The 26,717-nt window shown below is 42.9% G+C and overlaps 1 protein-coding gene across 1 annotated transcript; it reads left to right on the top strand.

The window, feature by feature from the left end:
- The first annotated feature begins 723 nt into the window (after positions 1-723).
- Positions 724-18,696, top strand: arl5a (ADP-ribosylation factor-like 5A). Its single transcript, XM_049594401.1, has 6 exons — positions 724-1,091; positions 13,673-13,733; positions 13,849-13,996; positions 14,247-14,330; positions 17,730-17,881; positions 18,044-18,696. Exons 1-6 carry the CDS (start codon positions 1,046-1,048, stop codon positions 18,090-18,092), a joined length of 540 nt encoding a protein of 179 aa, XP_049450358.1. The 5' UTR covers positions 724-1,045; the 3' UTR covers positions 18,093-18,696.
- The last annotated feature ends 8,021 nt before the right edge of the window (positions 18,697-26,717 follow it).

Raw genomic sequence — 26,717 nt, forward strand, 5'->3', positions numbered from 1 at the left:
CTAAAGGGGACAGAGCGTTTGCTATCGGGGCCCCGAGGCTCCGGAACAATCAGTGAGCTCTTTAAAGTCAGTTCTTAAAGCAGACTTTTATTAGTTTTTTTTTTAAATTTTTTTTTTTATTGTTTTTTTATTTCCTCTATCTTAAATTATTGACATGTAAAGCACACTGTTTTGAAAAGTGCTTTATAAATAAAGATGAAAATAAAATAATATAATATAATATAATATAATATAATGAAATATCACATTTTTCCAGAGCCTAAAGGTGTCTTGAAATTGCTTGAGTTTTTTTGTGATTCAAAAATCCCCAAATTCCCCAAAATTCAAAGGTGCTCCATTAACTATCATAGCAGATGGACTTTTTATATTTTTGCTAAAATAAATACATAAAAAATAAAAATAAATAGTAATTCAGTTCAACATATTTTTTCAATATAATTTGTACTCAGTTGTACTTAAAAAGTTAATAATCTATCTATCTATCTATCTATCTATCTATCTATCTATCTGTCTATATTACTATGTGTGGTATTCTCCCAAATTATGGTAGGATCAGTAAACCTCTTGTTTGTTTTTACATACCAGATATTTATTCACTGATTTTTACAGATTTTTTTTATTTGATTATATTATTATTGTTGTCATTATTATTAACTGTACTATGATAATTAATACTTAATTTTGTGTCCGGTACCAGCAGGAGTGTGTTGAGAGTGCGCATGCGCAGGGTTGACAGCTAACCAGCGCAGCGCTCTCCAGCAGCAGCTGATGGTAACCAGTTAGCCGCAGCGGCACCGTTATGCTTTTGATTTCGGTCAGACACTAACCGTCACACTGAGCTCCACGTCCCGAGGAAGAGCCGCCGTTCACGTTAATTCACACACAGTATGGCGGTTGTTCCTAAAAACCGTGACAGCTCTTCGTCTGTGTAGTTAGCCAGCTAGCTAGCTAGGTAAAGTTGATAGCAGAGAGTAGCATCAACGCTAGCTAGCTAAGTTCCAGCGGATTCTTACAAGCTGGCATCAAAGAAACCGTCTCGTCAGCCATGGGAATATTATTCACCAAGCTATGGAGGCTTTTTAACCATCAAGGTAAGAAAGTGACGTTTTATTTGTCGGTCAAGTGTCGAAGAAATGTGAGCTGGGTGTTGAGAGGAGGCCCTCAGTGACACACTGCTCCGTCCCTGTTAGCCTCAGACACACACACACACACACACACACACACACACACATTACACTCTAGAAGTCTTGGTAACACATCATAATGTGTGTGTGTTTACACACCCCGCTCATATATCGGTAATGTTCCGGCTTTGACCGGTGTAAATGTGTGTGTGTGTGTGTGTGTGTGTGTCCCACTCTCCTCACCGTATGTGTGTGTGTGTGTGTGTGTGTGTGTGTGTGTGTGTGTGTGTGTGTGTGTGAACTTGTTATTTATTCTGTGACGAGGAGCGAAGGTGAAACTGAGACACTGGACACTGATCTGGGGTCAGTAAACAAACCGTGTAACGTGAGTCCTGTCCCAGTGTTACGACACACACACACACACACACACACACACACACACACAGTGAAGGCAGCCACATCAGCACAGTGTTGGGGCCAATAAGGATCGATGAATGACTCCACAGTGAATCACGTTTACTTTGCTCTGACACTGTAATGACATCACCTTATGACTATGACGTCAGCACCACAGGTGACCTACAGTCCACTCACACCTCACCTGGCCTCTCTGAAACAATGAGAATTCTCACAGTCTGGTTTTAGTTGTTCCTGACCCCTGTTCCCTGAGCTGATCACATGGGACACACACACACACACACACACACACACATAGACACTGGTGGTGTGTCAGCTGTAACTGGGAGCATTATCTCCTCCACATCTCTCAGTGACTCTGGTGTAGTGACCTCAGCACAGCACGGCTGCAACAGGAGACTTTCACTGTAAGAAAACTGTCTCAGAAAATATGTAAGTTTGTTTCTGTGGCACATTTCAACAAAGTAACTCGAAGGATACGAGACAAGGTGCAAAAGAAACACAGTGTGAAGGGACATTTAAAACCAGTTAGAGGATAGAAAATAAAAGTTAAAATATACTCAGACAGATATAAAATACAAGATTAAAGTTACAGTGTAGTAAAGTATTTAAATAATAACATTAGAGTGCATCACAGTGTTAACATCAGGCACAATGATGTTATGTTGGTTTAACAAATGTTATACATAACAGTTAGTTCCGGCCCTGCAATCTGATTGGTCGAGAGACAGTAAAACCGTGACGATATTGGAGTACAGCATCACGGTTATTTCACTGTGTATGTATCACTCCACCTCACAGCTGATTGCAATCAACAATCAAATCAAAGCTGACGGTCAGTGTCAGTGAGCTCAGCAGTTGCGTTGTAGGCTAATTAATTCATCCACTGTCAAACAGCCAAAAATATGGATTTATTTCCTAAAATAAGTTTTGAATTGAACTATGAATGGTCATCAGAGGAAGATGAGGGAGAGGAGAAGCTGAATCCATCTGAGCACACATCCAGGTTTGTCAGTGTTTCATCAGCGGAGCTCAATGACTTGGAGAAAAGCAACATGCTGTCAGATCAGAAGGCAGAGTCGGCTGTGCCTGTGAAGCCACAGTCCACCATGCAGTCACCAGAGACTTATTTCACCGGCTGCACAATTAATGGAAACGTGCAGATAAATGTGTATAAAGAGTAAGTGCCTGGCGCACCATGTCTGCGTTACATAGCAACGGTGACAGCGGAGTCCTGAGGGAACTATTTTTGTTGGTGGAAGACAAATAAAATGCTTAAATTATCTATTTTGTCCTCATTTTTCAACATTTCTTAATCAGCCTTGCTTATTTAACTGTTGAACTGTTGTTCAACAGTTAAATAAGCACTGTGTGCCTGCGGCCTCGTGCCTACGACCGAATCGCAGCCGTGACGATATCACAGTACAACATCACTCCCTCTCGTGTGATATTGCTTAATTTTATTACTAAAACTGAAACTTGAAGCATTTTTCCACATAATGGAAGTTTGTGTAAAAAAGTCTGCTCCTGTAAAACAGGACAGGGGTGTCAAACTCATGTTTAGTTCATGGGTCACATACAGTCTGATTTGTGTGAAGGCCGGCCGGATCAGTAAAACCGTTGCATAATATCCTTTAAATAAATACATAGAAAATGATGTCCTTTTTTTAGTTTAATGAAGTACATTTTAAAAACGCTCATTCATTTACAAAACATATGTTAACTCTTCCTCTGCCTTACAGACTGTTGACAAATCAGAAGTGTTGGCAGTGTCTCAGCAGCAGGGTTTCCCCAGTATTGTTTTTAGGTAGAACTCTGGTGCTGATTCTTTTGTCCTGAAGCTGCTGATCGACTGTGTTTTGCACAGTTTTCAATACCTTGAAATATGACCACGAGAGCTGCGTCTGGTAAAGGTGGAAAAACTATTTACATGAAAAGCTACCCACTGTAAAACCTGACACCTTTCAGCCTTCACTAGAGCATCACTGGTAGTTGTGCAAAGTCATCAGTGGGCCCGATCGGACCCTGTGGTGGGCTGGCTCTGGTCCCTGGGCCGTATATTTGACATCCCTGAACTAGAATAAAGGGGAGATTCATCGTCAGTGATTCAACGTTTTAAAATACAGAACAGCTGCTATGGTTACGCCGAGCATCCACAACTGGAGACCTTAGCAGTGAGAGTAATAGATTACAATCAGCTGAATCTTCTCCTGGTTAGATTTCCTCCAGTGTTTATTGATTTGGACGTTTTTATCAGAAACCAAAATATCCACAGAGGCCTCCTCATCTCCAAAACAAACAGACCTGCTGATTTAAACCAGTAAAAACACTGCATGAAGCAGTTTCGGGTTACAAACCACTGTCTCAGAAAATATCACAGAATAATTCTCAGTCAGAATGATCCTTACAGGAAACAGAAGAGTTACTGTTGGATGAACAAACTTTCTGAAACTGTTAATGAAGTTTGTATAAAAAGTCTCCTCTTAGAAAATAACTCAGATAAAGGAGAGATTCACCGTCCAATTGAATTTCCTTTTCAATATCATAGATAACAAACGTACACGGTGTGATAACTGTTAACTTTATGTCACAGTGTATTTTAAAACTGATGCATCACTGTAACCCTGCTGCACACTGAACTGTACAATGTTAGCAGCAGCAGAGACAGGTCTGTGCTTTGTTTATGAACCCAGTGTTAGAGACAAATGATCAATGAGTCGATCAACAGAACATGAACCTTGACCTGGGGACCTTCTGTTTTATACCACAGTGACTCTCTCTAGGTTTCTCTGTCTCTGCCTCTGTCTCTGTGGGTGTTTCTTGGACACAACAGATCCCTTTAAGGTGCGGACACACCAAACCAACATCAAAGAACTAGCGGCGACGAAAGCCAACTGTTGCGTCGTCTACGTCGCCTCACGTCGCCCTGTGTCAGTTGCATTTGAACACACTACACGGACTACATCCGACGGCCAAGTAGCACGTACGTTCTGCGCCTGCGTGAGAGAGAGCGGAGTGAGAGAGTGGTACATCCTGTCAGCCGAGGGGTTTCCTATCTGTGCAGCCGAGCACCGCAGCACCTCCACGGACTATTACATCCAGACGGTCCCGGTGTTTCCTCCGCAGGCTCCACTTCACTCAGCTGCCCGATAAACCCGCTGCTTCTTCCCACTTTAACCTGAATAACAAACCAGGGCTCGGTGCTCCGGTTGGATCCAAACGGAGAGCCGGGGCTAGCTCAGAGACTAGCGGAGGCTAACTGGCTGTGCTTCCCTCCGGTCATGCTGCGGCTAACGCTCCGCTAGCCGCTCCCAGCTAGCTCCGGTTTGTTATTCAGGTTAAAGTGTGAAGAAGCAGCGGGTCTGTGGGGCAGCTGAGTGAAGTGGAGCCTGAGGAGGAAGCACCGGTTAGCCCCGGTTTCACTACAGGCAGATTCACTCGCTACAGACATGCTCAATCGGCCGAAAAGCTGCCGACAGTGCGGGACACACCGCAAAAACTAGGGCGACAGATGCTCACCGATGGCCCGACTTTGGTCGACGGCCGACCGTCGGCTTGGTGTGTCAGGGCCTTTAGAGACTTTGATGAGCATGTTTCACAAGTTGGTCTCTTGTAGAGCTGCAGTCCTCTGAAGACTACTGGATGTCATACCTTTCATAATCCCTGTGTCATGTTGTGTATGGTAATAATAATAATAATAATAATAATAATCATAATATATAGCACTTTTCAAGTTTAAGCAGAAAATACATTCCAGATTAAAAGATTTTCAGAATAAAAATTAAAAATCAGAAACCTTTGTAAATACAAAAATGTAGAATATGAGAGCACAGATATGAAACAGCACTAAGCTCATACATGAACACATGGAGGTGTGAGTGCAAAAGGAAAACACAGTTTCAAAGATAAAGTAAAATGTGGATAAGAGAAATAAATCAATGTAAAGCAGGTGAAATTTGAGTGGAAGAAATAACCATGTACACAGACACGTGAGCTCATATAAAGCAGATAAAATACCAATAAAAGACAAACAGATTACAGTGCAACATATATGGAAGTGTATATGAAAATAGAGATACTGGAATAAGCACACTTTAAACATGTTATGACAGTGAAGTGAAATAAAACATTATAAAACAGTAATATCAAGTGTAGACTGTCTGGTAGAAGTGAGTTTTAAGGAGTCACTTTAAAGCTGCAGTGGAGTCTGCATCGTCAACAACAGATTTTGTGACTTTATTCTGAAATACTTTCCCTCACATACGCACATTTCAGACTCTAAACATCTTATGATGGGTCCAAACTGTAAACTGCAGCTTCAGTGTGTTTGCAGAGGTCTGCAGGTGTGAGAGGAGACCGTCTGTTTTCACAAAGAGCATTATACAGCAGTTACTACAGAAATATGTCAAACAGCTGGAGGCGGCTGAACCTGTAACTCTACTCTCTGTTTAAATGTCTCCACCTGACAGACACACCTGTGTGTTGTATCGTACCTGTTCAACCAGTGTTTATTCAGACGAATGGATAAATGTCTGGGGACCAGTTCGTAGTTGGGTCAGGGTTGTTTTAGTTCTGAGGGTCTTTGGTTATTCGTAGGAGTTTTGCAGGTCGTAAATGTCTCTGTTAGATACATGAATTATATATATTATTATATATTACATATTATATTATTATAAATATTATATATTTTCCCCTTAAGATATAAACAACCTGTGAGTAAACGCACATTATAAATACTGTCTGCTTTGTGTCAGGACCTCTGTTCTCGGGCCTTAGAAGCTAATCAGCGGAGTCCTGCACAGGTCCATTTCTGAATTACTTTAATATGTATTTTCATGTATGTAGGTCTGCTGATGTAACACCCTGGTTTGAGACCATGCGTTTGTGTTTGCATTGTGTAGTACTGTTATTAGCTCCTTTTCGCAGGAACTTTTCTCTTTTCTCAGGATTTTGAAAAAGTACCTAACAAGGAGGGTAGGACTTTTCAGATTCCCTGGAATTCTTGAGGGGCGGGGCTGTGTGCTGAAGAACGCTGATTGGTGGAACACACACTTGCGGCGTTCTGCACTTCCTGGTACGAGCAGCCGCTGCGAACTTTATTTCATTTCTACAAGCTTCACTTCGTTTGTGTTTTGATTAAGGATAGGTACTGAAACCCGGTACTAAATTAGCCTCGGGGCTACATGATCAAGGACTGTAGTATTGATGAGCGCTCACGGTATCGGTTCTTTTGTGCCAACGCTGAACTCCTCCACACACACACACACACACACACACACACACACACACACACACACACACCCACCAACACGTCACGGTAACCGGTGAACAGCCGAGCAGCTGCGGTGGACACGAAGTGAAGATAACTTGAAAGTGACTGGAGTTGACCGCAGCTGCATTCGTTACTGTAAGTGACATTAACCCTTAGCCAATACTTTATCAATACATGTGTTCAGCAGCATGAACATGTAAACATGTAGACTGTGATATTCAATAGGCTCCGCCCACAGTCTCTCATCTACCGACACTAACGTTATGTCTGACACAAGGACAGCACGCTAGTTCAGCTGATAGTGAATTGTTCCTAATGAGCTCTAATGACAGCTGTCTGTTTGGAGACTGACTTAGTTTGACACTTAAAATACTTTAAACTGAGCTGCTGGCTGAGACAAACAGCCCCAACTCTCTACACCAGCACATAACCAGACAAGCTGGCAGCGCCAAATACAGGACACACGCCGCATCATCTATGTCATCACGCTAATTTGAATAAATTTCCCAGAACTTTGAGGTGAGGTGGAAACACAAACTTCTCAGATTACCAGGAATTCTTTTAGCCAGGTAGACAAATTCCTGGAAATAAAACTTCTTGGAAATGTTGGTGGAAAAGGGGCTGATGTCTGATTTATAAAGAACCTTTGCTTTTAAATTTGTAAAGCTCAGAGGGAAATAATAACTCACAGCCTTTGTTTGAAGCCCTGATGAGGACCTGCAGTGGTCCAAACATGTCGGCTCTTTAAAAATGATTCAGCCTCTACAATAAAGGCTTTAATACTTCCTTCCTCATTTTCTGTATTGTTGGAGCACTTCCTGTGTATCCTGTTGTTTCCTGTTCTCCATGGGCACCCAACATAAGGTTCTGATACACGTTTGATTTTACAGAGCAAACAGTCGTCTCTTTTTCTGGAAAAAAAAATATACATCGGTTTGTCATATCAGCAGAAATCGGCATGTTGGCTGATACTGATGACGTATCAATATTATTGGCATCCCTACCCGTGATCTGACCTGCACCCAGGCCCCAGTCCCTCACATGGAGCTGGTTCTCCGTCTCTTTGACTGGATGGTGAAAACATTCAATCACTGCCAGGTTAGGAAACATGTTAGCATGCTCCTTCCACCACCATCAAACCTCCAAAGGATCCGAACTCCATGTAGGCTGCCACCTCATCCTCGGGCTGCAAAGTTTCATGGCTGGAGTCCTCCACGTCGGTGACCAATGTGACCACGGGGTCAAAGGTTACACTGGTGTCTGTCAGAATACTGTCAGAATATTACTGCACATCTTTTTACTGCCTTTTATTCTGAAAAATATAAAATAGATTTTGGTTCTCACCTGCTGCACGCCCACCACCTCATTTTTACCCGTCAGTTTATATCGACATATGTTTACCTGTTACACAGCTTTTTGCGGGTTACCTGTGAGGTAATAGGGTGTCTCCTACCACACCTCCATTATGACTCCCATTTTAACCTTTAAACTGAACTGAACTAAGATTACATCCTAAACAAAATGGAAAATAAAAATGATTGCAGGCCAACCCAACATCCAACGTCCTTTTAACTGTCTGACAGACTTCCTCTGCCGCTCCCTGACAAACGTTGGCAGAAGCTGTAGTTATTTCTTTGCGGTTGCCGTTAGTCATCAGATAGCACCATCCTGTGTTAGATCACCTCTGAGATCGTCTCCATTCTGCGTCTATCCATCATGTCAGTGGAGTCTGTGAGGCTTTTATTGTCACCCCTGGATGGAGCACCAGCTGCACATCCCAGTCTCAGGAAGTGGTACCATGGCTGTCCTCAGCTGATTGATTCAACCCAGTGAACAACAGCAGTTCATTCACAGTGAGGACGGCATGTGATTACACATTACAAACTCAGTGCCCCATATTCGGCACTTTAATCCTGAAAAGGCTTCGAGGCAGTGATATAGCAGAGTTCTTATGGTCACAGGGTCTGCTCTCATTTCTGTTTTCTAAAACATTTATCCTGTTTGGGTGAAAAGACCCAGGAGACAATCTCAGCCTGTCTCCACACGCTGGGCCACAGGTGGAGTACACCTGTACATTCAGACTGACTAACACACACTCACAGTAAAGACAATTCAGAGTTCAGAGTTCATCCAGCCTTCGTGTCTTTTAATTAAAATACTCAGTTAAAATATTTCAGCTGTATATTAGTTAGTTTATTGACATAAGATTAATCAGCATCAGTTTTATTAGGGATGTCCCAAAGACTAATTTCCCCTCATGTTCAGTAGACTCGTACCCTGGAAATCCAGGAGTTCTCGCTAGAGCACAATTTGAATTTGCTCAGCGAGTCACTCTGGCAATCAGTAATGATGCTCATTACCCATGCTGTTGAAGCCGAGCTGCACCAATCACATCGGTGTATCTGATATAGGCGGGCCAGAGGCGAGCTAAATAGATGACGACAGCGCTGCGACGACGAAGTCCAGAATCAGTCAGTAAACACTGCAAGATGGCTACGGATGAACACCAGTTGTTTGAAACGGCTTTGGCCGCTACAATGAACGAGTTAGACTTGGCTTTTTCTCTAAAAGAGGAACAGAAGACAGCGCTCGAGTCTTTCCTTTGCAAGAAGGACGTTTTTGCTGTTTTGCCGACCGGATACGGCAAGAGTCTAATCTACCAGTTAGCTTCGCTGGTAGCTAAACGTATACATCACCCCGTGTATTGTTCTGATTGGTCGTAGTTTTATCCAACTGCATGCAGTGATATTTTCAAATGCATGCTTGGTGCCGCCCCTCAAGTTGGGCCATTTTCATTACTCATAGCCAGACCCTAAATCTTTCTAGATCTGGGTCTGGATTTCCAGGCTAGTGGACTTGTCTTGAAGAACGAAAACACTCAGAAAACATTCAAATTTGAGCACAGTTTAAACTAAAAGGTTCAACGTCGTTCCAAAAAATATTGCGTATGTTATAACAACCATTTGAAATACTTCATTACATTTGAAATGTGTGTCACTTCACACTGTGCATTATTATTTCCTAAAACATGTCGACAACTTAAAAATTAAAAGTGAACAAATATCATTTATTAAATAGTAGGAAAGTAAATCTTGTTCTTGATTATTACAATAGCATTTTCTTCAGGTTAACGCAGTCGCGGTGCAAACACCCATTAAACCAACCAGTCACCAGATACATTTTGTCAGAGTAGTTGCAACCCTGCTTTAACTGTGGGAGGAAACCCCTGCAGCCTCTTTGACACCTGCGTCTAACGAATGTTTGCTGTTGGCTCAGTTTGTGTGTGACACCTGTGTGACCTTTTTACTCCACACAGCACAGGAGTGGAGATAGTGGAGGACACTGTCTGTTGTTGTGTCTATGCATGCAGTCTGTTTATGTCTGCTGCAGCTGTATTTTCTGCTGATGTACTCTGAGTCTTCATAGCTGTGTTGTTTAGGTTCATCGTGGTGCAGTTACTCAGATAAGACCCACATTTTATCTGCTGCACTTCTCTGTGCAGCTGCTTTCACTTCCTCAGCTTTACTCAGGTTTTACTTTCTCTCCTAACAGCTGTGACTGTATGTGGTTATGTATGTGCACCACGTTTTTATGGAGCACAAAATGCTGTTAGGAGGGTTCACACTGCCGGAGACTTTCTGTAAGTCAACTAGATTTTTTTTTAGGTGTTTTCCAGACAGACAGACAGGAATGGTGACAGGTGACCCTAGTACATCTGGAATCCACCTTAAAATTCAGTGATGTTACTGAAAGTCCACTGATACAAATCACTCTTTTAATTTGCACCCGCAGAAGAAGAGACATCATGAGGCGAATCTTCTGAATCATTTCACTGTGTTAAATTTATCTTCACTGTCTCCGTCTGTGAAAGTCTGCAGTGTGTTGCTGCCCATTTCTTCATTCTTGCATTTGTGAATGTGTTTCATCACTCGGTGGAGAACAGCAGAGAGATGGTTTATATTATATCAGCTTTAAGGCACAGCAGCATGCAGAGCTTAAGAAGCAGTCAGTCTCAATCAACAGGCGGACGCTGTGATTTGTTAGGAAGTATCCCATCATTCAGATTTAAGGTGACATCTGTGGTTGTGTGTTTGGCCGAACCTCCATCAGACTCGTTCATTGTTATGAGGTGGCTGAACGAAGCTATTATTAGCTGAAGCTCTCTTGACACCAGCTCCATGTGTTCCTCAGGCTATGGCCACATTTATATGTTCTCATTTTAATATGCAGAACTATTAACATCAACACTAATCTGGTGTTTCTGAAGACATTAGCAGATTGCACCCAGCTGGATCTTCTCCCTGTTACAATTCCTCCAGTGTTCATTGATTAGGAGGGTTTATCTCTAGAGGTCTCCTCATCATCAGTGTTTCTCTGACAGTGTTTGGCATGTCGGATATGGGCCGCTAGCCTAGCATCTGCTAATCTGTGCTCACCTTCTTTCTCTGATAACTTAATATCCAGATGTTCAAGAGGTTTTTACAGGCAAACAGATTATCCACAGAGGCCTCCTGCTCTCCAAAACAAACTGATCAGCTGATTTAAACCAGTAAGAACACAGAATAAAGTTGTGTATTATGTGCTCTTGTCATGGAGGGGCTGCTAACTGTGTTTGCTGATGTGAAAACACAAAGTCTCTCTATCTAGAGTCAGTGTTTGGTTTGTCCATTCTGGGCTACTGTAGAAACATGGCGGGGCAACATGGTGATCTCTGTAGACGAGGACCTGCTCCCTGTGTAGATATAAACAGCTCATTCTGAGGGAACGAGAACACAGTGATTCTTATTTTCAGCTGATGATACACTAAAGATATCTTACTTATAATGTTAGATTTTATTTCCCCCTAAATCTTCACACTGGAGCTTTAAAATGCAGTTTTCAATGAAAACACATTGGTGTGGACGTAGCTCAAGTTCCCAAACACACTTTGGTCTCCCATGTATCTGAATGTGTTGGTGGAAGAAGCATTTGCAGTTAGTTAGAGTCAGAGTTACACCCAGCTGTGCAAACAGAGGAATAATTAACAGACCTACAACACCTGAATTAAAAGTGAAGTAGTTTGCATGGCTGCACCAAGCCCCAGAAACAGTCTTTATTTAACTTTATTTGTTGAGCACATTTAAAATCAGCTGCAGTGCTGAACAGCCTTAAAATCCACAAACTGATACAGAACCAAACAACAACAGGGACACCAGGGAAAATAAACTTAACAGAGTTACAATCTGGAACAAACAGAGCATGCAATCAGTGACGTTGTCAGGCTCGGATCAGTCGTACGCCAAAGGCTCAGTTGTTACTGTTCGTGTGTCTACCTCTGGGATCATCTGATGGGTCGACCTCAGTGCTCTAACTGGAGTATGAAGATACAGTAGTTTGTTAGATAATGTGGTGCCACACTGTTTAAAACCTGTAAAACCAGCAATAAAATCTTCAGATCAATCCTAAACTGGACAGGAAGCCAGTGGAGGAGGGTCAGTACTGGTGTGATGTGGTCTCATTTTATTTTTCCAGTTAGAAGATGAGTGGCTGCAGTTTGTACAAACAGCAATGTTAATCTTGCTGAGAGGATATAAAAGCGTTGATGACTCACAAGCTCTTTGCAGGGGGGAGGTAGACCTTTACTTTGGCTAAAGGCTAGTTGGAGCTGTCAGAAATTTCACAATTTTTAACAAGAGGTCGGCTGAGAAAACCAGTGGAGTCAACCAAGAGGTCTGGTTTCTCTGACACATGAACATCTCTGTCTGTGTCAGGGACTCTTCGAATCTTTACCACCCTGGTCTTTCAATCAATCAGTCAATCAATCAATTTTATTTCTAAAGCCCAATATCACAAATCACAATTTGCCTCACAGGGCTTTACAGCATACGACATCCCTCTGTCCTTAGGACCCTCACAGCACCCTCTTTAAAACAACCGCGCAGCTGTATTTTGATGTGCAGTACTTTGTGAGAACTCGATGAACTCACAAACTGGATAAAAACTTCAGAAAACTTTTAGGACGACACCTGAAAATAATGTTAGAGCCATTGTACGGTGAGCTGTTATCAGCAGGAGAACAAACGCATACCTAGTGTGCATTCCTTAATGTTTGTGAAGGCTTTCCTGTAGACCTGAAGATAATCCTGATAAGACTTCCTGTAACACATGTACAGGAACAGAGAAGTGTAGGTAGGACGTGGGCGTGATCTCTTTCTGTCATGCTCTAGCTTCTCTTCATTACTCATTTGGCCGTAACGAATAACACCAAACACTTTATGTTCCTCATCTTTTTCTCTGTTGTCACAGGATCTGAAACATGGCGACGTAATGAAGAACCTGAGATTTAGATAGAGCCCTCAGTGCTGCTGAGTGTCTCTAAAAGTGTCCTCATGCAGTTCACTCTCATGTCTTTATCTTCCCATCCTTACTACAGGACATCTTCCCATCGCCTTGTCACTTCAGTGTTTCAGCAGCGAGGTAGCGGTTCATCTGAGTTGTCATGTCTTGTTAGTCTTTGTCACAGGAAAGTCTTTTTGTGTGAGAGAGCAGATCTATGTATGCCATGTCCACAGCTGCTGCCTGATTGTACAAGCTTGCTTAAGGCCACCCACAAACTCATCTGTAGCTGTGAAAGTACACTGTTCACACACCACAGTGTCTCCGCCAGGCTCGATGTGTGAAGCTACACATTTGGTGCTGGAGGATAATGCTGAACACAGAGAGGGCTGTTGTTTGAATCAGTGCAGTTCCACGTCCTAAGACATCTTTAAAACATTACTGAGCTGAGTTTATATAAAAGTCATATTTCGGCACTTGGCCCACATGATGATGTCACTGTTTGCTCCTTGAATTCTCTCTAAGTGTCTTTATTTCCTTTCAGAACACAAAGTCATTATTGTGGGCCTGGACAATGCCGGCAAGACCACAATCCTTTACCAGTTGTAAGTATCAGTTATCTGTCCTCACACCCAGACAATCTACAATAAAAAAATGTGGTCACTTTGTGAATTTATCACACCAACTAAAGTTTTAATTTTCCCACATTGTACGTTCTAGTTCAATGAACGAGGTGGTGCACACCTCTCCTACGATTGGGAGCAACGTAGAGGAGATTGTTGTCAACAACACTCATTTCCTGATGTGGGACATCGGGGGTCAAGAGTCACTGAGGTCATCGTGGAACACATACTACACAAACACAGAGGTGATAACACGTCATGTGGGTTTGAGCTAATTTAGAAACAGTGTCTCCACAGAACACTGCCAGTTTGTTATTATGTGTTTTTGCAACCAAAAATAAAAAAAAACTTAGTGATCCACATCGAGGTTCTTTCATTACAACAAGTGTTTATAAATCCTGTATATTGGCCAGGTTATAGTTTGAAATGGCTCCTGTAGGTTACGTGATATTATTTATTGATTGTTCTTCATGTCTCTTCATCTTCTGTGAGCAGTTTGTCATCGTGGTGGTCGACAGCACAGACAGAGAAAGGATCTCTGTGACCAAAGAGGAACTTTACAGAATGCTCGCACATGAAGTGAGTATCATGGAAGAATGATAATGATTCTTGTAAGACTTAGTTTTTGTGTTCTTACAAGTGTTCGTGGTTTATTTCACTAATCAACAATACCACTGTACTGCTGCCATACAACTGTGAACCTTTCAGAGATTTAGATAGAGACAGTTATAGCTGTCAAAATGTAAAGGCCCTGACACACCAAGCCGACGGTCAGCCATCGACCAAAGTCGGGCTGGAGCGTCTGTCGGCCTAGTTTTTGTGGTGTGTCCTGCATCGTTGGCACTTACGGAGAGCCGGAGCTAGCTGGGAGCGGCTAGCGGAGCGTTAGCCGCAGCATGACCGGAGGGAAGCACAGCCAGTTAGCCTCCGCTAGTCTCTGAGCTAGCCCCGGCTCTCCGTTTGGATCCAACCGGAGCACCGAGCCCTGGTTTGTTATTCAGGTTAAAGTGGGAAGAAGCAGCGGGTTTATCGGGCAGCTGAGTGAAGTGGAGCCTGCGGAGGAAACACCGGGACCGTCTGGATGTAATAGTCCGTGGAGGTGCTGCGGTGCTCGGCTGCACAGATAGGAAACCCCTCGGCTGACAGGATGTACCACTCTCTCACTCCGCTCTCTCTCACGCAGGCGCAGAACGTACGTGCTACTTGGCCGTCGGATGTAGTCCGTGTAGCGTGTTCAAATGCAACTGACACAGGGCGACGTGAGGCGACGTAGATGACGCAACAGTTGGCTTTCCTCGCCGCTAGATCTTTGATGTCGGTTTGGTGTGTCCGCACCTTAAAGGGATCATTAGTTTAGCTGAATTATGCTACAAGAAGGGTTAAATTAAAATTGAATACCACTCAGCAGCACTGAGCTCAACATACAGCATTTTTATAAGCAGTTTGAAAGTAGTATGAGATCACTAACAGAGCTCTAAAAACTCTGCGTCAAAGTTTTAGGTCCACAGTTTAAAACATGCAGGTTATAGAATAGTTAATATGTTTAGTAGGGGTGTGCCACATCATCTCATTCACGATAATATTGGTGTAGTTTTTAATATGATATGAAAAAAAGAGTGGTTACATCAAGAGGCTGGAGGTGTGCAGCCTGTCGCCTGCTGCTATGATAAATGGACCTGGATTTGTATAGAGCCTTTTTAATCTTCGGTATTCTTCAAGTACGTTTTACACTACGAGTCACATTCACCCATTCACACACAGGTGGCTGAGGCTACTGTACAAGGTGCCACCTGATACTCAGTTTATAACACACTCACACACCGATTGAACAGCCATCAGGATCAATTTGGGGTTCAGTATCTTGCCCAAGGATGCTTCGACATGTGGACTGGAGGAGCCGGGGATCAAACAACCAATAGACGACTCGCTCCTCCTCCTGACAGATCACTGTGGCTGCTGCTTCCTGTTCCAGAACTCCCTCCAATATTTCAAACTCATCCGCTTTCATCAAACACTGAAAATTACTGTTGTTTGTTTTGTAGATGCATTTATGATGAGTGATAGCGTAAGTGCTAATCTCACTGATGAACACAATGCTTTTCCTGTGACTACTTCATATTAAATGGTAAATGGACCTGCATTTGTATAGCGCCTTTCTAGTCATCTAGTGACCACTCAAAGCGCTTTTTACACTACGAGTCACGTTCACCCATTCACACACACATTCATACACTGGTGGCCGAGGCTACCATACAAGGTGCCACCTGCTACTCAGTTTTAACACACTCACACACCGATGGAACAGCCATCGGGAGCAATTTGGGGTTCAGTATCTTGCTCAAGGATACTTCGACATGCAGCCTGGAGGAGCCTGGGATCGAACCGCTGATCTTTCGATTGGTGGACGACCCGCTCTACCTCTGAGCCACAGCCGCCCCTAAATATGAGCTTGTGTTTCAACAGTGTGAAGCTGCAGCAGCAGGAAATATTCAGTTTGCATCGGCAGTAACTTAATACAGCGCTCTACAGATACTGAGTGTCACTAACAAATATCTCCTCTTGTAAAAAGCCCAGTGGAACAATAACAGTAGTGTTGTTGTTGAGTTTATTTAACTTCCCCTTATCTTGGCATCCCTACTTCAATGTTAAAGTCAGTCAGTCATGTAACTGAAAAACATGAGGAGCTAAATTTAGAAACAGGTCTGTGATCAGAGTTATGATGAGATTAGTCCAGTTCAGACCAAAGATTCATGACGAGATGAAACCATTTCAGAACATGTCAGAGAAAAGTGTCAGTGATGTGACCTGGCTGGTCTGAGCTGGACTCAAGTTGGCTGATGGTGTCACCTGACACTTAGATGGTCAAATGGCCGGCAGCTGGTTTTAAAGCACGTCACCTGTTTCAACAGCCAATCAGCTTGTAGTGAAGTCCGCTGGTCAGGTCAAAAAACACACATTCTCATTGACTGATGAATTGGCGATGGTTATTTATATTATTGTGGCGTATTGATTATGAATACAGTCCATCTGATGCTGGTTTCAGAAGCACAGAGAGTCGTTGACTAGAGATGATACGCCGTCTCATGGTGGTCACTTCCTGTCGACGTTACAGATCAGAAGCACAGAGAGTCGTTGACTAGAGATGATACGCTGTCTCATGGCGGTCGCTTCCTGTCGACGTTACAGATCAGAAGCACAGAGAGTCGTTGACTAGAGATGATACGCTGTCTCGTGGCGGTCGCTTCCTGTCGACGTTACAGATCAGAAGCACAGAGTCGTTGACTAGAGATGATACGCTGTCTCGTGGCGGTCGCTTCCTGTCGACGTTACAGATCAGAAGCACAGAGAGTCGTTGACTAGAGATGATACGCCGTCTCATGGCGGTCGCTTCCTGTCGACGTTACAGATCAGAAGCACAGAGAGTTGTTGACTAGCGATGATACGACGTCTCATGGCGGTCGCTTCCTGTCGACGTTACAGATCAGAAGCACAGAGAGTCAGTGACTAGAGATGATACGCCGTCTCATGGTGGTCACTTCCTGTCGACGTTACAGATCAGAAGCACAGAGAGTCGTTGACTAGAGATGATACGCCGTCTCATGGCGGTCACTTCCTGTCAACGTTACAGATCAGAAGCACAGAGAGTGGTTGACTAGAGATGATACGCCGTCTCATGGCGGTCACTTCCTGTGAACCTTTTTACAAAGTTACAGAACAGAGCGTTGACAGTAGGTGTTTGTTTCAACTCGTCTTGTCGTCAATCTTTTGTCTGAACTGGTCTTTAACATTAACACATTAATTTATGCACTAATTCTTTTTTCCATCTGTAACTCAAACTCTTAAAGTTATGTAGATGTGAAAATACAGCAGCCATTTTTAGTCATGTTAATCTGATTCTGTGTCCCCTCATACATGATGTGTGTCTTTGAGAGACTCTACATTTCTTGACCTTCTCCTCTCTTGTCGTCTGTCCTGCAGGATTTAAGAAAGGCCGGGTTGTTGATATTCGCCAACAAGCAGGATGTGAAAGGTTGCATGTCTGTGGCTGAGATCTCTCAGAGCCTTCAGCTTACCTCTGTCAAAGACCACCAGTGGCACATCCAGGCCTGCTGCGCCCTCACTGGGGAGGGGTGAGAACTGCATTCACTGCTCACTCTGTTACTTCACACCACTGTGTTTTAATGTCAGTATAATACAGAACTTTAATCTTAATGCCTGTCTGTCTGCACCCCCTCCTCTTCTTTCACATCCCTGTTCCTCTGCGACACACCCACTGTCTTGTTTACCTCCAGGCTGTGCCAGGGTCTCGAGTGGATGATGTCACGGCTGCGTGTGAGATGATGACCTCTGACCTTGATCAAGAGTGCACCCTTGCTCTGTGTTTCATCTGCCTCCAGACATAAACTTGAAATGAGGATGGGGGTGAGGTCGGTTGATGGGCGGCCCTCTCCTCTTTCCTGTGATGCTGACGCGGGCAGGCCGCTGCCAGGACGTTAAAATTCCTCTGTGATAATTTATTTTACAAAAGACGTTTGAACTCAGAACAAAAAAAACAACAACCACATGACCTTTTCTGAAGGACATTGAACAACAAAAGACTCAAATTATTTAAATTTGTGCACGGTTTTCCTTTTCAGCAGAACACAGGAGTCAGCAGAGCGTCTGACTCGGACTGTACATGGACTTCTTCTTCAGCTGTGTGTGACTCCAGCCCACGGTGGCCTTGCAGTATTGCCAGACTGGCTGTGGCAGTTTTTATTGCCACCCCTGTGTGTACAGTCCAGTATTCTCTTTTAACGTGGTGCCTGCAGCAGAATGTTCAAGTGATGATGGTTGATGGAGACTGAAACATGCAGACAGGAGGGTAAAATCACAAGATACCCTCCTCCTTTCAGTCCCTATGAATAATCAGTGAAATAAAGTGTTTTTATCTGTTTCGGGTGAACCGCAGCGTGTCATCAATGACTGTTTCTTTCAGGTAATGATTTACTTTTCTGTCTCAGGATAACTGAGCTATATTGAGTTTCTTGTTTGTAACGTCAGGTGTTCTTTTTTTAGTCCTTTAGGGGCAGAATGTGTCACATGATCTCGCAGCCGCTGATGCTTTTCAGGCAGCATGATGAGGAGTAGAGAGGAGAGAGCCAGAGTTAGACAGCAGAGGGATTCAGGGAGAGAAGAAGAGACATGGTCCAGAGTGTGAGCAGCACACAGTGAGAGGTGAAGAGAAGAAGAAGAAGGTACAGCAGAGTAGAAACAGCTGCACAGGAAGGCCACGATCACACAAACAGAGTTCTGCAGGTTGTAAAACTCGAAAACACTTGCTGCATCTTACACCACATCACCTCCTCACCTTAACCTTCCTGTGTAATCAATGTATCATTTATTTTTTATTTATCCTGCAGTAATCAGTGTGTAGCTGCTGCCATGTTGAGGCAGAGGGTGCTGTCTGTAGCTCTGGTTGAGGGTGAGAGGCTGTCAGCAGATAAACAGAGATCTGTGTGGGTACATGAGACCCTAAAAAAGAGGCTGGATCATGGGGAGTACCACCAGTTTCTATTGAGATGGTGCTAACTCTGCTTTGTAAAGTCAAATCATCCCATTGGACAGTGAGAAAAAAAAGTGGAGATGACGTGGGCGCAAAAAGTTTCATTCTCATTCAAAGCTTTTACAAAAAGTTTCATTCTCATTAAAGACTGTTACAAAAAGCTTAATTCTCATTAAAAACTTTTACAAAAAGTTTCATTCTCATTAAAAACTGTTACAAAAAGCTTCATTCTCATTTGAAACTTTTACAAAAAGTTTCATTCTTATTAAAGACTTACAAAAAGTTTCATTATTAAAAACTATTACAAAAAGTTTCATTCTCATTAAAGACTGTTACAAAAAGTTTCATTCTCATTAAAGACTGTTACAAAAAGTTTCATTCTCATTAAAAACTTTTACAAAAAGTTTCCTTCTCATTAAAGACTGTTACAAAAAGTTTCATTCTCATTAAAAACTTTTACAAAAAGTTTCCTTCTCATTAAAGACTGTTACAAAAAGTTTCATTCTCATTAAAAACTATTACTAAAATCTGCGTCCAGCTGCAGAAACACTTTCTAAAACTGTCAAAAAGAACCAACACAAACCAAAGCCAAACTGCTCCTCTCATTTGTAGAACATTTGTTGCCTCAGTCTTTTTTTTTTTATTATTGTTATTTCTGGCTTTTGCCTTTAATTGACAGGAGAGCGTAAAATGGGGGAGTGGGGGGATGACATGCAGCAAATGGTCGTGAGCCGGAGTCGAGCCCGTGACCTCTGCAGCGAGGCAAGACCTCTGTATATGGGGCGCCGGCACTATCCACTACGCTACCGACGCCCCATGCCTCAGTCTTTTGATAGTTGGCCTGTTCGACTCCTCAGATCTGTTGTTGTGGTTATGTTGCCATGAGGAAGTTGCTTTATACAAAGTCAGCAAACAGTCCTGCTGTTGTCCTAAAAATGTGTCATTGATGTTTTGGAAACAACAATAATACCATGACAGGTTTGCTCACATGATTTGGTCTGGTGGTTATCCTTTAGTCATGGTTTGATGCTTTGTTCCTCTCTGCTGTAAACCATGCCCATGGTAAGGCGCCTCAATCCCCCAGTTCATGCTCCACACTTAGTCCATATAATATGGGGACTTGACCCAGCAATCCTCTGATCCCCAACACAAGTCCCTGTGGGCTGCCCCAATAATCACTGACCTCTGCAGCTCAATTTTTAGCTTTATCTTTCAGCTATCAGTTTGTTTTTTTACGCCACATTTACTATTATTCATTCTTAAATTTACATACTCTGCTTTAAAGGAATACATCAGCCCCAAAATGACCATTTGTACATCAGTCATTCACCCCTTGTCACTCTGAATTTGTGAATAAAATGTTTTTCTCACAGGCCTCTGGGGAACGGACAGCATGCTTGATAGATTTCAGTCATTGCATTGCAAGAAGCTAAATGAGCAAAAAGCAGCCGTTTCTTCTTGAAACTGCAGGACTGACCGGAAGGACCAACATGGATAATCAGAAATCAGAACTGAGGAGTCTCTAACGCAGCCGTCAGTGATTTCAATCACTGCTCATAAACTTTGGTCAAACCTTCAAATGAGGCAGCGCTGATCAAATATGAATTAAGATCATCAGGACATATTTCAGTGACTCTTCAGCTGTAAAACAAGAAATATTGCTGCAGCTGGTCAGCAGTGTTTTGTTTTGACTCGTCTGTCTTCAACAGGGTGGCTGAGTCACAAATGTTCTCACATTACAGCTAAACAGTCACTAAAATCTGAAAACATTTTAGGTGAGGAAAAGGCAATGCAGAAACAGAATCCATCCATTTTCATCATCCTATGTGGGGTCAGGTCTCAGAGGCAGCAGGCTGAGTACATCCCTCTCCTCATCAACACTCTCCAGCTCCTCCTGGAGGACCCCGAGGTGTTCCCAGACCAGATGAGATCTATAATCCCTCCAGTGTGTTCTGGGTCTGCCCCGGGGCCTCCTACCAGCTGGACCAGGAGGATCCTGATCAGATGTTGAACCACCTCAACATGAAGGAGCAGCGGCTCTACTCCGAGCTCCCTCCAGATGTCTGACTCCTCCCCCTATCTCTAAGGCTGAGCCCAGACACCCTACAGAGGAAACTCATTTCAGACGCTTGTATCTGTGACCTCATTCTTTCAGTCACTACCCAGAGCTCATGACCATAGGTGAGGGTTGGGACGCAGATGGACCAGGAAGTAGAAAGCTTCACCTTCTCGCTCAGCTCCCTCTTCACCATTACAGACTGACACGTCGCCCGCATCACTGAAGATGCTGCACCAAACCGCCGATCCATCTCACACTCCATTCTACCCTCACTGTGAACAAGACCCTGAGATACTTGAGCTCCATCTCTTGAGGCAGTAACTCTCCAAACTCAGAGGGAACAATCCACCGTTCTCCGGCAGTGAACCATGGTCTCAGACTGGAAGGTGCTGACTCTCATCTTGACCTTCACTCAACCGCCTGGGGTCAAGCTGGAGGTCACGGTGTGATGAGGCCAACAGAAGCACATCATCTGCAAAAAACAGACATGCAATTCTGAGGTCCCCAAACCGGACCCCAGTTGGCCTCCGCCAATGTAGAAACAGAGTCTGGATTCATATTTGATCAGTGCTGCTTAGGGTGACAGTTTGACCACAGTTCAGGAGGAGGAGGAGGAGGAGGAGGAGGAGGATGCTTTTTCACAGAAGTACATGAGATAGTTCAGCCAGTTTCAGCAAATACATCAAACTGTTATTTTTATAAGCACACTAAGAAAATCTATAATTGGACCTTTTGGTAAAATACTTATAGTGGAATTTTGCATATTTTCCTCACTTATTTTAAACTGGCTCTGCATTCATTGATGCGCGTGTTTGAGCAGATATGTCGGTTAAATCATTGTCCCTAAAGCTCAGACCATCATGAACTGTCTGTTGATGTTTTATATTGAATTTCTCACACTGAGGTCTGTGTGAAGCTTTAGTCAAAATGTTTCATCTGCAAATGTTTATATTTTCAGTTTGAGCAAACATTGCAGGTAAGTCAGAGTTCAGGTAAGTCAAACTCAAATCATACCCAGACAGCAGAAGTATAATAACTGTGATACAGTGTGTTCATGTTTATTATAAAACATTAAAACACTACATTTTGTGTATTACCAGTCCACAGTGTGCAGACAGGAGCTCTGTGCGCCCTCAGTTTATTCTGAGTGATGTGTCAGAGATGTGTCAGACACTAAAATCACCTCAAAGATCTGATTGTTGAGTTGAGCTGTTTGAGCGACACACAGTTTGCACCACAGGTGTACTTTATGTTGACAACAGTGTAACATGGTACAGACTTAATCTGTTTGAATCCCTAAGTGAAATTTCAGTCATTTCATTACTCAGACAGTCAGTTAGGTTCTTGTTAATGAGTGGAGACATCAGCGTATTCTTATAGAGTCAGAAAGGTCAGTACAGGTGTTTGTGTTCGTCTGACTGTAAACAACAACTGATCCTGTTCCTGCAAAGTCACCGTCCGACTGACTAACGACTCGTTTCAGGCCTCTGACCTCACTGCAGTATTGTTTTCTCAGGCTCAGTGTTGATGTTGTGTGTCCTGCAGCTGTTGTGTTCAGCTCTCTGATCATCACTCATTTTTTCCAGTGACTAAGCATCATGTAGCACCCCCCCCTCCTCCTCCTCCTCCCTGGGTGTCCTTGGCATTGGGTGGGCTTTAGTTTGACTGCTAGGATCATCAGGAGTCCCTGATGTCCCTGAGGCACAAATGAAATTAGATGTTTAGGGTCCTCCCCCAGGAAATTTAGAAACTGAACACCTAATTTCCTGCATTCTGGTAAATTTGTATGCATCAGTTTATAGGGAAAATGTCTTTAGTTTCTCTTCTACGTGTTCTAAATATTGAGGGAGACATGTCCCCTGTGTCCCCCCGAAGTCTACGACTGTGCTAAACCTCCCAGTCTTCTAACTTTATACTTGCACTTACCTGTTGATGAGATGCAGATGAACCTAACTCAGTCTAATAATCATATTCCTACATTAAACCTTCCCTGAGTCCACATACTCACCTTGATACTGAGCTGCAGTGTTGGAGCAAGAAAAAGATGATTTGACCAGAAATCAGCCTTAAATTTGGTTAGAAAGGTCCTAAAAAGCATTAAATTTATAATCAAGGTAATAACAACATATCACTCATTAACAGAGAAGGAAGATCAAAAGATTTTCAAACTTTGAGGAGAAAACTTGTTTTGGAAAAACATGATTTTTATAGGTTTCTATAACTACAGTCAGATTTTAATCAGCATGTTGAAATCAGCCATCAGAGCTGACAGTAGTTTATCCTGCATGTCAGAATTAAACAGAAGTATTATATCCAGACTGTTTAAAGGTTTTATGTCAGAAAAATCACACTCCACAAAGTACCTTAAAAAATAAACGGGAAAATTTGGGTAATTTTGATCTTTCAGGGAGCAATGCTACACTTACTGCAGTGTTCAGTGGAAATTCACTAATACATATACACAGAGAGAATTTGGTTGGAAATGTCTAATTAAATTTTTCATCAGCAGAAAGCAAAAAACATGACCACTGTTTCAGCTCTGCAGGTTAGATGAGATAAAGAGTTTGGTGATGTTGATACTGAGGACCAGGCAGCAGCAGTTGTCCAGTGCATCACAGATTGCAGGGTCGTTACCCGTCTGTCCAGAGGGAGAGAGAGACAGTCAGCTGCTGCTGTCCGTCTCCGTCCCTGGGTAGGACCCTGCTCCTGGCACAAAGACTGACAGACAGAGACACTGAGATACAGAGGCTCATCATCTGAACACAGGAAATGTAAATACATTCATGTAAGTACGTCTTTCATTTCAGCATGTGTCACCATATCAACACGTTCAGAGCTGACTCTCTTCACATCTTCTTTTTATTCATAAACTGCTGTTGGATTAAACCATAGCTGCTGCCTGACCTCTGATGTATGGCATATGTTATCTAGAAATAGGTCCTCATGTATTTTTATATCTCACTTCATATGCGGTGGGATGGTGTGAGTGTCAGTCTGCTCTGCTGCTCTGAAAATTAAGAACTAACTTGTTCTGACCTGACAATCAGCCACTCATCCTGTCAGTGGTTAAATGGAATTTCTCTGGTCTATTTTACAACATGAATATATAAATAAAGGACTGCATTTAGATCTGACACGTCGGCCATGTTGTTTCAAGGTCTTGTTCATGTACGAGGGAACAAGGTCTAATGTAATTATCACGACCACTGTGAAGCTAAAAACTTAAATGTATGCACAGATGAAGAAGTTCAGTTAAACATGAACGTTTTCCTTCCACTTCTCATCAACAACAATCCCACTCAGGAAAGTGTCCCACTGTCTGCTGGTTCCACTGGTCCTGGTCCAAAACCATTGGCTCTAGTGGACTTTAAACTGCAGACACTGAGGTGGAGCAGAAACACTGAGGTGGAGCAGACGTCTCTGTTCGTCTGTGGTGTAAAGTCGTTATTACACCAGCAGTGGCAACAAAACATCAGCAAACAGGTAGTGTGCTTTGCTCGTTACACAAAACAACAATAGGTATGTCCAACCTGAGAAGATGACATCATTGTTTCTCAAACTCTCCGTAACCACAGTTCTGATAAATCTTCAGCTCAGAGGGTGATTTAAAAAATATCTGTTTATGTGGATGAGAGGCCCGACACAGAGAAAAATATCTGGATACATAAATATCTGGATACGTACAGACGGGGTCTACATGAAAATGGGTTTTATGGGTGCCCGTGAGTTTCCCCTGTAAAGACACGGCCACTTTATGCCAGTCCCACGCAGTTTTATTTCATGCAGTATAAATAAGTTAATTTCTAGTGTATTTGAATATTTCTGCAGACTGAGGTCTTTAACAGTCTTAGAAATGAACTGTATTCATGTGTGATGATGTCAGTCCTCACAGCAGCCATTTATTATAGTGAAAGCATTTTCTAAATTTCACCTTACTGTTGAAAACAAAATGGAGTTTTGGTCTCTCAGGGTGAAACCTGAGCAGGTTTGTTTCCAGTGAATGTTTTGTTCCTATAATCAAAGTTCTCTCCTTCACCTTGAAGCTGTCTGATTGTGTTTGTAAGGAAAAGGATGTCAGACAGTTTTAAAGGACGATGCATCGCCTAAAGATAAATAACACACATACGTGTTATGTGTCAGTATGTGTAGACTGATGACTGATGGGAATAGACTGATACTGGTACGTAACTGAATCAGAATCAGTCTGTGCACATCAGATAGATGTTGTCAGATGTCCCTCCAGGATTTAACGCAAATTCAGATGATCTCTGTGAATTCTGCGTGACTTTATAATTTTGTCCGTTCACTGCAACTTTACTGCAAATTCACATCAGGTCAGATCTCATGTCATTGTAGAGCTGATTTGCTCGGCCTCCCCCGACAGAGCTAACTGTTAGCATCACAAAGCTAACATCAGAGTCAAGCTGCTTCAGTGTGTGATGTTAACCACTGGAACAAAGGAACAAATAAATAAATAAATAAATGCCATCCTTCATCGCATTTTTTTAGAAAACCTGCAGTGAAGTCATTTCAGGCTGCAACGTTCCCAAAAACCACCTCTGAAGTCCTGGAGCGACTGGTTAGCAACATGAACTGTAAAAGAAGAAAACAAAGTGATTCCTGAACACTCACACTGACATAGGTTCAACCAGCCTTCATATGACGACAGCATCTTAAGAACTTTAAAAGTTCAGTTACAGCTTTTAGTTTCAGGGTCCCACTCCAAGATTATCAGTGACCATCCCAGTGAAAGATTTTGGAGGCGTCACAGTTCATCAGTACTTCTGCCCTCAGTCTTAATGTCAGTGTCATGTCAGACGTCCTCCATCTTCATTCCAAATCAAATGTCAAGACTTTACCAGAGTGAGTCATTATTCTCCAACAGCTCTGTCTTTGATCCAGGGACCATCAGGCATTTATCAGACTTTATCATTTAGCTTCAGTCACATGTGGAGCGTCAGTGGACATTTATGTGTACGTCATATGTACAGCAGCATGGGCTTGCTTTTATTTCCTGTCTCTAAGTTCCTCAGTTTGATGCTGACCTGGTTCTTGAGAGGACCCAGCAGGCTCAGGGTCAGCTAACAGATGACCTCAACAGATCTGGCTCTGAGCCCCACTGGGCCTTCAGCTCGCCTCCTGCTCTCAGGCTCAGATCCTCACCCACGGTCACACCTGCCTCTGAAATCTATTACAATAAGACAACATGTTATCAACACAACCTGCACTCGTTCTCACAGAGTGGAACTCTTGTATTTGGGGTTTACCCTTATTTTCTGGAGCCCCCCACCCCCCCTGCCTCACTGCCTTCCTCATAACTGTACCGCTGATGCATTCGCCTCAACAGGTGCTCTTTTCTGAA

The sequence above is a fragment of the Epinephelus fuscoguttatus genome, linkage group LG13, assembly GCF_011397635.1.
Source record: "Epinephelus fuscoguttatus linkage group LG13, E.fuscoguttatus.final_Chr_v1".
In the NCBI taxonomy this organism is placed as follows: Eukaryota; Metazoa; Chordata; class Actinopteri; order Perciformes; family Serranidae; genus Epinephelus; species Epinephelus fuscoguttatus.